Consider the following 12417-nt stretch of genomic DNA (forward strand, 5'->3'; position numbering starts at 1 on the left):
TTGTAACACTGGTTGTTCCTGGGATGTTTGTAACACTAGTTGTTCCTGGGATGTTTGTAGCACTAGTTGTTCCTGGGATGTTTGTAACACTGGTTGTTCCTGGGATGTTTGTAACACTTGATGTTCCTGGGATGTTTGTAACACTAGTTGTTCCTGTGATGTTTGTAACACTTGTTGTTCCTGTGATGTTTGTAACACTTGATGTTCCTGGGATGTTTGTAACACTAGTTGTTCCTGTGATGTTTGTAACACTTGTTGTTTCTGTGATGTTTGTAACACTTGTTGTTCCTGTGATGTTTGTAACACTTGTTGTTCCTGGGATGTTTGTAACACTTGATGTTCCTGGGATGTTTGTAACACTTGTTGTTTCTGGGATGTTTGTAACACTAGTTGTTCCTGGGATGTTTGTAGCACTAGTTGTTCCTGGGATGTTTGTAACACTTGTTGTTCCTGGGATGTTTGTAGCACTGGTTGTTTCTGTGATGTTTGTAACACTTGTTGTTCCTGGGATGTTTGTAACACTTGTTGTTCCTGGGATGTTTGTAACACTTGATGTTCCAGTGATGTTTGTAACACTTGATGTTCCTGGGATGTTTGTAACACTAGTTGTTCCTGTGATGTTTGTAACACTTGTTGTTTCTGTGATGTTTGTAACACTTGTTGTTTCTGTGATGTTTGTAACACTTGTTGTTCCTGGGATGTTTGTAACACTTGTTGTTTCTGTGATGTTTGTAACACTTGTTGTTCCTGTGATGTTTGTAACACTAGTTGTTCCTGTGATGTTTGTAACACTTGTTGTTTCTGTGATGTTTGTAACACTTGTTGTTCCTGGGATGTTTGTAACACTTGATGTTCCTGGGATGTTTGTAACACTTGATGTTCCTGGGATGTTTGTAACACTTGTTGTTCCTGTGATGTTTGTAACACTTGTTGTTTCTGTGATGTTTGTAACACTTGTTGTTCCTGTGATGTTTGTAACACTTGTTGTTCCTGGGATGTTTGTAACACTAGTTGTTCCTGTGATGTTTGTAACACTGGTTGTTCCTGTGATGTTTGTAGCACTGGTTGTTCCTGTGATGTTTGTAACACTAGTTGTTTCTGGGATGTTTGTAACACTAGTTGTTCCTGGGATGTTTGTAACACTTGTTGTTCCTGGGATGTTTGTAACACTTGTTGTTCCTGGGATGTTTGTAACACTGGTTGTTCCTGGGATGTTTGTAACACTAGATGTTCCTGGGATGTTTGTAACACTTGTTGTTCCTGTGATGTTTGTAACACTAGATGTTCCTGGGATGTTTGTAACACTAGATGTTCCTGGGATGTTTGTAACACTTGTTGTTCCTGGGATGTTTGTAGCACTGGTTGTTCCTGTGATGTTTGTAGCACTAGTTGTTCCTGGGATGTTTGTAACACGTGTTGTTCCTGGGATGTTTGTTACACTAGATGTTCCTGGGATGTTTGTAGCACTAGTTGTTCCTGGGATGTTTGTAGCACTAGTTGTTCCTGGGATGTTTGTAACACTGGTTGTTTCTGGGATGTTTGTAACACTAGTTGTTCCTGGGATGTTTGTAGCACTAGTTGTTCCTGGGATGTTTGTAACACGTGTTGTTCCTGGGATGTTTGTAACACTGGTTGTTCCTGGGATGTTTGTAACACTGGTTGTTCCTGGGATGTTTGTAACACTGGTTGTTCCTGGGATGTTTGTAACACTTGATGTTCCTGGGATGTTTGTAACACTAGTTGTTCCTGTGATGTTTGTAACACTTGTTGTTCCTGTGATGTTTGTAACACTTGATGTTCCTGGGATGTTTGTAACACTAGTTGTTCCTGTGATGTTTGTAACACTTGTTGTTTCTGTGATGTTTGTAACACTTGTTGTTCCTGTGATGTTTGTAACACTTGTTGTTCCTGGGATGTTTGTAACACTTGTTGTTCCTGGGATGTTTGTAACACTTGTTGTTTCTGGGATGTTTGTAACACTAGTTGTTCCTGGGATGTTTGTAGCACTAGTTGTTCCTGGGATGTTTGTAACACTTGTTGTTCCTGGGATGTTTGTAGCACTGGTTGTTTCTGTGATGTTTGTAACACTTGTTGTTCCTGGGATGTTTGTAACACTTGTTGTTCCTGGGATGTTTGTAACACTTGATGTTCCAGTGATGTTTGTAACACTTGATGTTCCTGGGATGTTTGTAACACTAGTTGTTCCTGTGATGTTTGTAACACTTGTTGTTTCTGTGATGTTTGTAACACTTGTTGTTTCTGTGATGTTTGTAACACTTGTTGTTCCTGGGATGTTTGTAACACTTGTTGTTTCTGTGATGTTTGTAACACTTGTTGTTCCTGTGATGTTTGTAACACTAGTTGTTCCTGTGATGTTTGTAACACTTGTTGTTCCTGGGATGTTTGTAACACTTGATGTTCCTGGGATGTTTGTAACACTTGTTGTTCCTGTGATGTTTGTAACACTTGTTGTTTCTGTGATGTTTGTAACACTTGTTGTTCCTGTGATGTTTGTAACACTTGTTGTTCCTGGGATGTTTGTAACACTAGTTGTTCCTGTGATGTTTGTAACACTTGATGTTCCTGTGATGTTTGTAACACTTGATGTTCCTGTGATGTTTGTAACACTTGTTGTTCCTGTGATGTTTGTAACACTTGATGTTCCTGTGATGTTTGTAACACTTGATGTTCCTGTGATGTTTGTAACACTTGTTGTTCCTGTGATGTTTGTAACACTAGTTGTTCCTGGGATGTTTGTAACACTTGTTGTTCCTGTGATGTTTGTAACACTTGTTGTTTCTGTGATGTTTGTAACACTTGTTGTTCCTGTGATGTTTGTAACACTTGTTGTTCCTGTGATGTTTGTAACACTTGTTGTTCCTGGGATGTTTGTAACACTTGATGTTCCTGGGATGTTTGTAACACTTGTTGTTTCTGTGATGTTTGTAACACTAGTTGTTTCTGTGATGTTTGTAACACTAGTTGTTCCTGTGATGTTTGTAACACTGGTTGTTCCTGGGATGTTTGTAACACTTGTTGTTCCTGTGATGTTTGTAACACTTGTTGTTCCTGTGATGTTTGTAACACTTGTTGTTCCTGTGATGTTTGTAACACAGGTTGTTCCTGTGATGTTTGTAACACTTGTTGTTCCTGTGATGTTTGTAACACTTGTTGTTTCTGTGATGTTTGTAACACTTGTTGTTCCTGTGATGTTTGTAACACAGGTTGTTCCTGTGATGTTTGTAACACTTGTTGTTCCTGTGATGTTTGTAACACTTGTTGTTTCTGTGATGTTTGTAACACTTGTTGTTCCTGTGATGTTTGTAACACTTGTTGTTCCTGGGATGTTTGTAGCACTGGTTGTTCCTGGGATGTTTGTAGCACTGGTTGTTTCTGTGATGTTTGTAACACTTGTTGTTTCTGTGATGTTTGTAACACTTGTTGTTCCTGGGATGTTTGTAACACTTGTTGTTCCTGGGATGTTTGTAACACTTGATGTTCCTGGGATGTTTGTAACACTTGTTGTTCCTGGGATGTTTGTAACACTTGTTGTTTCTGTGATGTTTGTAACACTTGTTGTTCCTGGGATGTTTGTAACACTAGTTGTTCCTGTGATGTTTGTAACACTTGATGTTCCTGGGATGTTTGTAACACTAGTTGTTTCTGTGATGTTTGTAACACTTGTTGTTTCTGTGATGTTTGTAACACTTGTTGTTCCTGGGATGTTTGTAACACTAGTTGTTCCTGTGATGTTTGTAACACTTGTTGTTTCTGTGATGTTTGTAACACTTGATGTTCCTGGGATGTTTGTAACACTAGTTGTTCCTGTGATGTTTGTAACACTTGTTGTTTCTGTGATGTTTGTAACACTTGTTGTTCCTGGGATGTTTGTAACACTAGTTGTTCCTGTGATGTTTGTAACACTTGATGTTCCTGTGATGTTTGTAACACTTGTTGTTTCTGTGATGTTTGTAACACGTGTTGTTCCTGGGATGTTTGTAACACTTGTTGTTCCTGGGATGTTTGTAGCACTGGTTGTTTCTGTGATGTTTGTAACACTTGTTGTTCCTGGGATGTTTGTAACACTTGTTGTTCCTGGGATGTTTGTAACACTTGATGTTCCTGGGATGTTTGTAACACTTGTTGTTCCTGGGATGTTTGTAACACTTGTTGTTTCTGTGATGTTTGTAACACTTGTTGTTCCTGGGATGTTTGTAACACTTGTTGTTCCTGGGATGTTTGTAACACTTGATGTTCCTGGGATGTTTGTAACACTAGTTGTTCCTGTGATGTTTGTAACACTTGATGTTCCTGGGATGTTTGTAGCACTAGTTGTTCCTGGGATGTTTGTAACACTTGTTGTTTCTGTGATGTTTGTAACACTTGTTGTTTCTGTGATGTTTGTAACACTTGTTGTTCCTGGGATGTTTGTAACACTTGTTGTTCCTGGGATGTTTGTAACACTTGATGTTCCTGGGATGTTTGTAACACTTGTTGTTCCTGTGATGTTTGTAACACTTGTTGTTTCTGTGATGTTTGTAACACTAGTTGTTTCTGTGATGTTTGTAACACTTGTTGTTCCTGGGATGTTTGTAGCACTGGTTGTTCCTGGGATGTTTGTAACACGTGTTGTTCCTGGGATGTTTGTAACACTAGTTGTTCATATTACAATAGAAATATGAGTTTCAGACCACTGTCTCTGTAACAACTTTGAATTTATGTTCCAGAAATGCCCGATTGTCTACACAAGCGATCCCCTACAGGACTTTACCCTCATCAAGTTTCTCAACAGATTTGTGTACAAGAACCCCAAGAAGCTGGACCCAGGTAATCACCAGCTGACGTCATGGTCATGTTCTTACTCTACGACTAACAATAGAGAGGGACGGGTGGCCCTGTGGTCAGGTGTTCTATATCACCAACGTCCAGGATCTACTTTTCTTGAGTTCAGGGGCCTAGGTGGTCCGTTCATCTTAGCGGCCACAATTTGCTATGCAGAGTTAAGTCTCTTAATGGTGACAGGAACCTATGGGTTCGAATCTTAGATTTTGTTCCTTTGTTTGTGAGCACACACTCGTGTTTGTGGTTTTATCAAAGTGGTAATTGTAAAAGACCTTCATCCCTAGAACTGAAATACTGTCCATTCATCTTTATACCAAACTCATTTACTCTTATGTTGTAAAGGGGTGGTCAGGTGGCCTAGTGGTTAAAGCATTCGCTCGTCATGCCAAAGACCCTGGTTTCATTCCAGACATGGGTACAATGTGTGAAGCCCAGTTCTGGTGTCCCCTGCCGTGATATTGCTGGAATATTGCTAAAAGCGGCGTAAAACCATACTCACTCACTCACACACTCACTCACACACTCACACACTCACACACTCACTCACTCACTTATGTCGTAAAGCCTTTGGCAACAAATATAGAGAATAAAAATCTGGCTGAGCTCACTTCCCAGATTTACTCCGATTATGATCCTTGGATTGTAATCGCCACACCAGTGCCCCTGGGTAGAAAAGGTCTTCAGCAACCCATGCTTGCCCTGAAAGGCGACTAACTGGATCGGGTGGTCAGGCTCGCTGACTTGGTTGATGGATGTCATCGATCCGAATTGCGCGGATCGATGCTCATGATATAAATCACTGAATTGTCTGGTCCAGACTCGATTATTTACAGACCGCCGTCATACAGCTGGAATATTGCTGAGTTTGGCGTTAAGCAACAAACCAAACCAAAACCATGCAGAGTTAACTGAGACAAGCATCCTACCATGACATCATTGAGTAAAGCATGGCCAAGTTTCTACCACGCTTACAGTATCAATGTCCCATGTTGCAGTGTCCAAGAGTGTCATGAGTGCCAAGCAGTCTGTTCCGAAAAACCAGGTTCCTGTGACCAGCGACAGTTTCATAGACAGAGACGAGAGCAGCATCCCTGAAGACGAGAAGTACTTGTACAAGTAAGGTTCAACTTCTGTTTCTGTTATCAGACAATCTCTGATTACGTTCAATGCCACAAATCTGTCTGACTGCTCGACAGGAGAGAAGTGAGATCAGCTTCTAACTATCTCATGTTAGTGGTATGAATTCTGAAGCAACTACTATAAGTTAAGTTAGGATGGCCTTGGTTCCTTGGCCAAGTGTAGTTCCTTGGGGTGTCCAAGACAGAATGGCTCCCAGTACCAGTACCCCAGCTTGTTGAACAACTGACTAATCAGATCAAATAGCTCTGTGACCGGACAGATTCTGTCGTCCTCTGTGGGTTGATGCTTCTGCTGTCTTCATGACATGTTTGTTTGTTGTTTAATGCTGCACTCAGCAATATTCCAGCTATATGATGGTGGTAACAAACAAACAAACAAAGCAATACCTCACAGCTGATTGGCTGTTTTCTAATTTATGTTCCTATCTTCAGGTACTTCAGCCAGAAGTCTGTGAGAGACAAGTTGAAAGGGAAGGATGACGGCAGCGATGTGGACAGTGTCAGTGATGGGGAGTTTGATGAATATCTGGGTTAGTGTCTTCATTTGTCTCTGTATCTTTGGAATCAGACAGGAAACAATAGGGTGGAGGAAAAATCAGTGTCTGTGATTTGAAACCTCTTTGGAAGCGGCTTCTGTGAAGAAAATTAGTTGGTTGGTATTTGTTAATGTGACTATTGTCGTAGTGGACATTGTTGTGACTTTTTTCGGTGGTAACTGTTGCTATATGGCAACTGGCAGGTGGTCATTGAATGTGTCGTCAGAAATGTATTGTCCAGGCAACAACTGGTAGGGAGACCTTCGTGACCAACTTGTGTTATTCCGGGACAAGCCGAATAACGACTCGTGCCCCTCTCATGGCCATTTTTGCGACCGGATTCCGTCTTAGCGCAAACAGGCATAACTAAAACAATTGTCAACTCGTCGCGTAATGGTTCACATATATATCCCCATATATTATATATATTCTTGACGAAGAACTTGAAATCATACGCGCATTCTCATTGGTTTGTCGTATTTTTGCACATAACATTCATCGATAGGGGGACGATTCATCTTGCAGGTTACGGAAAGGGGTGAGTGGGGACGACTGGGTAGGGAGAGTGTGTAATTGTCCACACAGCACAACACACACACATTGGCAGATGTTAGAGCTTATTTAGTAACCTACATAAATATGAATCTGAAATAGAAAATGTTTGTGTAGGGCTCTGTATTGATATTGGAACAAGACATCAGTGTTATTTTGATATGTAAGTACATGGGAAAAGGGTGTCCGAGCCTGCACCATCAATGATGGGTAAGGTTTGAGTACTAGTCATCCTGCCATGCCTGCTCACAGTAAGGATTTAGATGAACAGGTAATAATGTTGTCCTGTTTGTAAAGGAATACTGCTAACCCGTGAAGATCCGGGGTAGAATACGTCTTCAGGAATTAGGTGGTCATGCTCGCGGACTTGGTTGATGCATGTCATCATATCCCAATTGCATGGATTGATGCTCATGATATCAATCACTGGTTTGTCTGGTCCATTCTCGAGTGTTTAAAGACTGCATACATATTGTTGGAATATTGCTGATTGTGGCGTTAGACAAAAAACAAAGAAAGGAGTACTGCTGTCAGACTGCTGGACTCAATAAATTAGATTTACATCCTTTTTCATAAAAAAATGATCACATTTATTACATTTGAAACCACCATCTAATCCTACCAGTTTCATAGGAAACTTCAGTGCACCTGTTACTGTATAAAAACATTGTAAGACGTAGCTGTGAGTGAAGTATTTTTCTGTCACTGCAGATAAGTTTGAGACAGGGGCTGACGAAGGGGAGGACTTCGGGGACTTTGACCTGGACTTTGCCAGGTAAGTCGAGGCAGGGAACTTCCAGAGTGTTCACTACAGGGAGCAACAGATGTGTTGAAGAGAACTGTGTTTTAGACCTGTTTGTTAAAAGTGGGCGAGATACATGCTACGAACGATCCCAGTATCTTTACAGATGGTCAACCTTGAGCATCTTCCCGAGGCAAGTGAGTTACTGACCATAAAAGTCCATTTTCCACCCTTGCCGAACTAGGCTGGTATTGAGTTACATTTTGGCTGGACTAACGAGTCTATGCATAGTCTAATCAAAATCGTGCAAAATCGAAATCCGTTTCGTAAACTGTCGTGCAAATTTCGGTCGATTGCAGGATTTGCAAAGCATGTGCACCGCCAACTTGTTGTTAACAGAAATTTTCCAAGTCTTTTAATCAAGGTGCTCGCGTGATTTGATGCACTACGCTATGTAAGACCCGTTTTATCACAATATAGATCTTGATTATCGATCAGATCGTCTTGACTGGGCGCCGCCATTTTGTTTGAAACAAATGCAAGCGATACGAGAGGCGGAATCTGATTAGTTCAAAGGAGAGGCTTAGAAGGGACATAACTCGTAATTACCACTGGTAGCACTACGATCAAGACCAGGAATTCCAGCCTAGTTCGGCAAGGGTGGAAACTGGACTTTTAATGTCAGTTAACTCCCTTGCCTTGGGCAGATGATGTTGGCAGTGTGAAATTGAAGACATGCTGGTTGAAGTCCACGAAAGAGTCCCTCATTTCCCATATTCTTTTTCATTGCTAAAATTTCTTAAAGTATTTGGGATGAAAAAGAGACTTCTTAAGATTTTAGTTTTATTCTGTGATCATTGTTCTGTGATCTATTTCTATTTCATGTGTAGGGAGTTTGGCAAAAAGAAGAGTAAAAGTAAGAAAGGGAGTAAGCCTGCAGATGATGATGATGATGGAGACTGTGATGAAGATTTTGATGATGCTGATGATGCTGATCTGTCAGATGAAGAGATGGACTTTGATGATGACGATGACTTGGCTGCCGAGTTTAAGGCGGAGATGGAAGATGCGATGGGAGATGATGAAGACGGAGAGTTTGATGAAGAGGAAATAGAATTCTCAGATGAAGGTATTGAAGAATACATAGCAGTTATGATGATATAAGAAACATTCCATGGGAATTCTGGGACCTAATGTATCCACACTTTCTCATGCTTGTTGTAAATTCAAACCAACATTTTGTTTGGGTGATATGATGTGTGACCAGGGCGATGTTGTGTCGATGGTTCATCGTGATATCAACCACTAGTTTGTGGAGTCCATGTCGCCAAGATGAAGCTGTAATTCCAGTGGCAGTTGTATCTACCGCTCGGTGAAAATTTAGAATGAAGAAAATACTTTACATTACCAAAAATCAGTTTCCATTTCCCTTTTTGCATCGGGGCGGTCGGGTAGCCTAGTGGTTAAAGTGTTCGCTCGTCACGGCGAAGACCCGGGTTTGATTCCCGACATGGGTACAATGTGTGAAGCCCATTTCTGGTGTCCCCCGCCGGAATATTGCTAAAAGCGGCGTAAAACCATACTCACTCACTCACCTTTTTGCATCCTTCTTACAAAGGGTAGTCTCCACCCCGAAGGCTCACACTAGCCCAGTGGGTTAGTCGCAATTACAATGTGTTGGGCCTTTGATAAATGCTGATGTAGGTAAGACAGGGTGTCAGTTATAATGCTTACAAGTCAAAAGATATACCATTGTTTCTAACGAACAATCTTTGAAATTTCCAGTAAAGTGATATTTTACCAGTCAGTACCAAGTATTTCTAGTATACTGGAGGGGGCACGGGTGGCCCAGTCGTCTAAGGCGCCGCGATTCGCTGTGCAGCGTTGAGTCCCTTGGGCACGCCAGAAACATATGATTGTGGGTTTGAATCCCGGTTCGCCCCGATTATGGTTCTAGGTTTGTCAGCACCATACCCGTGCTCGTGGCTTTCACCGAAGTGGTAAACGTCTGAGACCTGCATCACTTCGGGCTTTCGTCCCATATTAAGCTGACACGCCGTGATATAACTGGAATACTGTTAAGAGCTGCGTTAAACCCAACTCACCCACTCACTCCCTAGTATACAGGAAAATGGAAATGCTGGGGGTCGATGAGATGTCTCTGACTCCAACAATGTAAGACAACATTTGTGGAGAGTGATGAGCAATGGTGACTACCAGTCAGTGTTGTATTGTGTATTATAGATGGCCTGGAAGGAGTGTCTAGTCGAAAGAGAGGGGCAGATCTTGGGGAGGAGGACTTTATGCCCACACAGCGAAAACGAAAGAAGGACAAATCCAAGTGAGTTTCAGATGAATTTAAGGTTTTATTTGGGGAAATGAAGAATTTCTTAATGTAATGATTTGTAGTAGTAGTCGAATTATGTGGCCAAGTTATTATATATATACATCAGAGGACATTACATAGTTCTGGCTATTGTTATTTCTAATTGCTGGATCGCAAATGTTTTCTGCCAAAGAAAAAAGTCTGAAGAGGGCAAGAAATATTCCCTCAGCCTAAAACACATTTGAATTAAGAACTCAATTAGAGTTCAAATTCTGAGTTTTTCATAGAAGAGTAATGTTAAGCTTGGCAAAGTATGTTGGTCAAGGTCAAGGTCAAGGGATCTAGATTGTTAGTCACAGATATGATTGATCGATTTGGCAAAAATATAAATGTCAAACTTAGAATCATGTTGAGAATCCAAGGGTGATTGTAGTTTTTCTCCATGTAGCCTATGTCTGGTAGTTATACTTTCACTTTTTTTCCAGACACGACACTGGGAGTCTGTTCGCGGCGGCGGAGGAGTTCTCCCACCTGCTGGAGGGCGACACCGTCGGGGGTCAGGCCATGCTGGCAGGGGGCACCCAGGACATGTCCAACACAGACAACTCAAGTAAGGTGGCATCCGGGTCTGATTACCCACATGGGTACAATGTGTGAAGTCCATTTCTTGTGTCCTCCACCATGATATTGCTGGTGATATTGTTCGGCCCGATTTGCTAAAAGCGACCTAAAAACTCACTCACTCACTCACTCACTCACTCACCATGCTGAAGACCCAGGTTCAATTCCTCACAGGTACAATGTGTGAAGCGTATTTCTGGTGTCCCCCGCCGTGATATTGCTGAAATATTGCTATGAGCAGTGTAAAATACAACTCAGCCACTCACTCATACAATTTGGTGGTCGGGTAGCTTAGTTGTTTAAGCGTTTTGCTCCTCATGCCGAAGACCCGGATTCGATTCCACACACGGGGAAGCCATTTTCTGGTGTCCCCTGCCATGATATTGCTTGAATATTGCTAAAAGCGGCGTAAAACCATATTCACTCACTCACTCACTCACTCACTCACTCACTCACTCATGTGTTTGAGTCTCGAAATTAAGTTTACTTTTTCTCTTAACTGACTGAACAGACTAGCCTGGGCCCCTCCCTGAGAGCCATCGTAGTGCTAGGTCAGACGTAAGTGTTTTTTAAAGTAAGGGAGTTGTGATCGCCTTAGCGAACATATCGCTTTGTGGAACAGGGCCCAGGGAAATTAGGAGGACGTCATGATAATAGGGCTCCAATTCTGAAAAATTTATAAGAATTGTCTTCCAAGAACGAATGTGAAATTTTTATATGTGTAGCGTATCCTCACCCAACGGTTTGTGACCCGTGAAGATTCCGGGGTAGAATAGGTCTTCAGCAACCAATGCTTGCCGTAAAAGGTGACTATGCTTGTCGTAAAAGGCGACTAACGGGATCGGGTGGTCAGGCTCGCTGACTTGGTTGATGCATGTCATCGATCCCAATTGCGTGGATCGATGCTCATGATGTCAATCACTGGATTGTCTGGTCCAGACTCGATTATATACAGACCGCCGTCATATAGCTGGAATATTGCTGAGTGCGCGGTTGAACAACAAACTAACCAACCAAACCAACTGTTTGTGTTGCAGGTGTCAAGCAGCTCAAGTGGGAGGCACGGCGGGACCAGTGGATCAGGGGGGACTCCTGGAAGTCGCGGCGCGGACAGAAGGGGGGCAAGGGCAGCTTCAAGCACAAGGGCAGCTTCAAACCTAAAGGGGGATTCAAGCCTAAGGGTGGGAGGAAGAAATCAGGGAAAAAGTAGTGTCACTGCCATTGTTGCCGTTTTGGACAGGGCATTATCATTGGAGTGTAGGTCAGACACAACTTGTCACACAGATCGTAATTGTGTAAGATACATGTATGTGTACAAAACACTTTGTAACGTCAATAAAGTGATGTATATTATCACTCAGGTTTTCAAATTTTTACTCACCAGAATCAAAAGATACAGTGGTGATCTCATGGGGGGCACGGGTGGCCCAGTCGTCTAAGGCACCACGATTCACTGTGCAGAGTTGCATCCCCTGGGTACGCGAGAAACCTATGATTGTGGGTTCGAATCCCTGTTCGCCCTGATTATGTTTCTAGGTTTGTCAGCACCATACCCGTGCTCATGGGTTTCACCGAAGTGGTAAACGTCTGAGACCTGCATCACTTCAGGCTTTCCTCCCACATTAAGCTGACACGCTGTGATATAACTGGAATACTGTT

At 42.1% G+C, this 12417-nt stretch overlaps 1 protein-coding gene across 1 annotated transcript in view; it reads left to right on the forward strand.

The window, feature by feature from the left end:
- The window catches only part of LOC139442214 (CCAAT/enhancer-binding protein zeta-like), a 39218-nt gene extending 27159 nt beyond the window's left edge, over positions 1 to 12059 (forward strand). Inside the window, exons 21-28 of the mRNA XM_071222998.1 lie at positions 4728 to 4827; positions 5838 to 5958; positions 6414 to 6511; positions 7781 to 7844; positions 8702 to 8940; positions 10056 to 10152; positions 10623 to 10747; positions 11796 to 12059. Coding sequence (XP_071079099.1) covers positions 4728 to 4827; positions 5838 to 5958; positions 6414 to 6511; positions 7781 to 7844; positions 8702 to 8940; positions 10056 to 10152; positions 10623 to 10747; positions 11796 to 11968 — 1017 coding nt within the window. The 3' untranslated portion in view covers positions 11969 to 12059. The remainder of the gene's footprint in view (positions 1 to 4727; positions 4828 to 5837; positions 5959 to 6413; positions 6512 to 7780; positions 7845 to 8701; positions 8941 to 10055; positions 10153 to 10622; positions 10748 to 11795) is intronic.
- The last annotated feature ends 358 nt before the right edge of the window (positions 12060 to 12417 follow it).

This window comes from Haliotis cracherodii, unplaced genomic scaffold, assembly GCF_022045235.1.
Source record: "Haliotis cracherodii isolate W230 unplaced genomic scaffold, xgHalCrac1.p SCAF_5, whole genome shotgun sequence".
NCBI classification, from domain to species: domain Eukaryota; kingdom Metazoa; phylum Mollusca; class Gastropoda; order Lepetellida; family Haliotidae; genus Haliotis; species Haliotis cracherodii.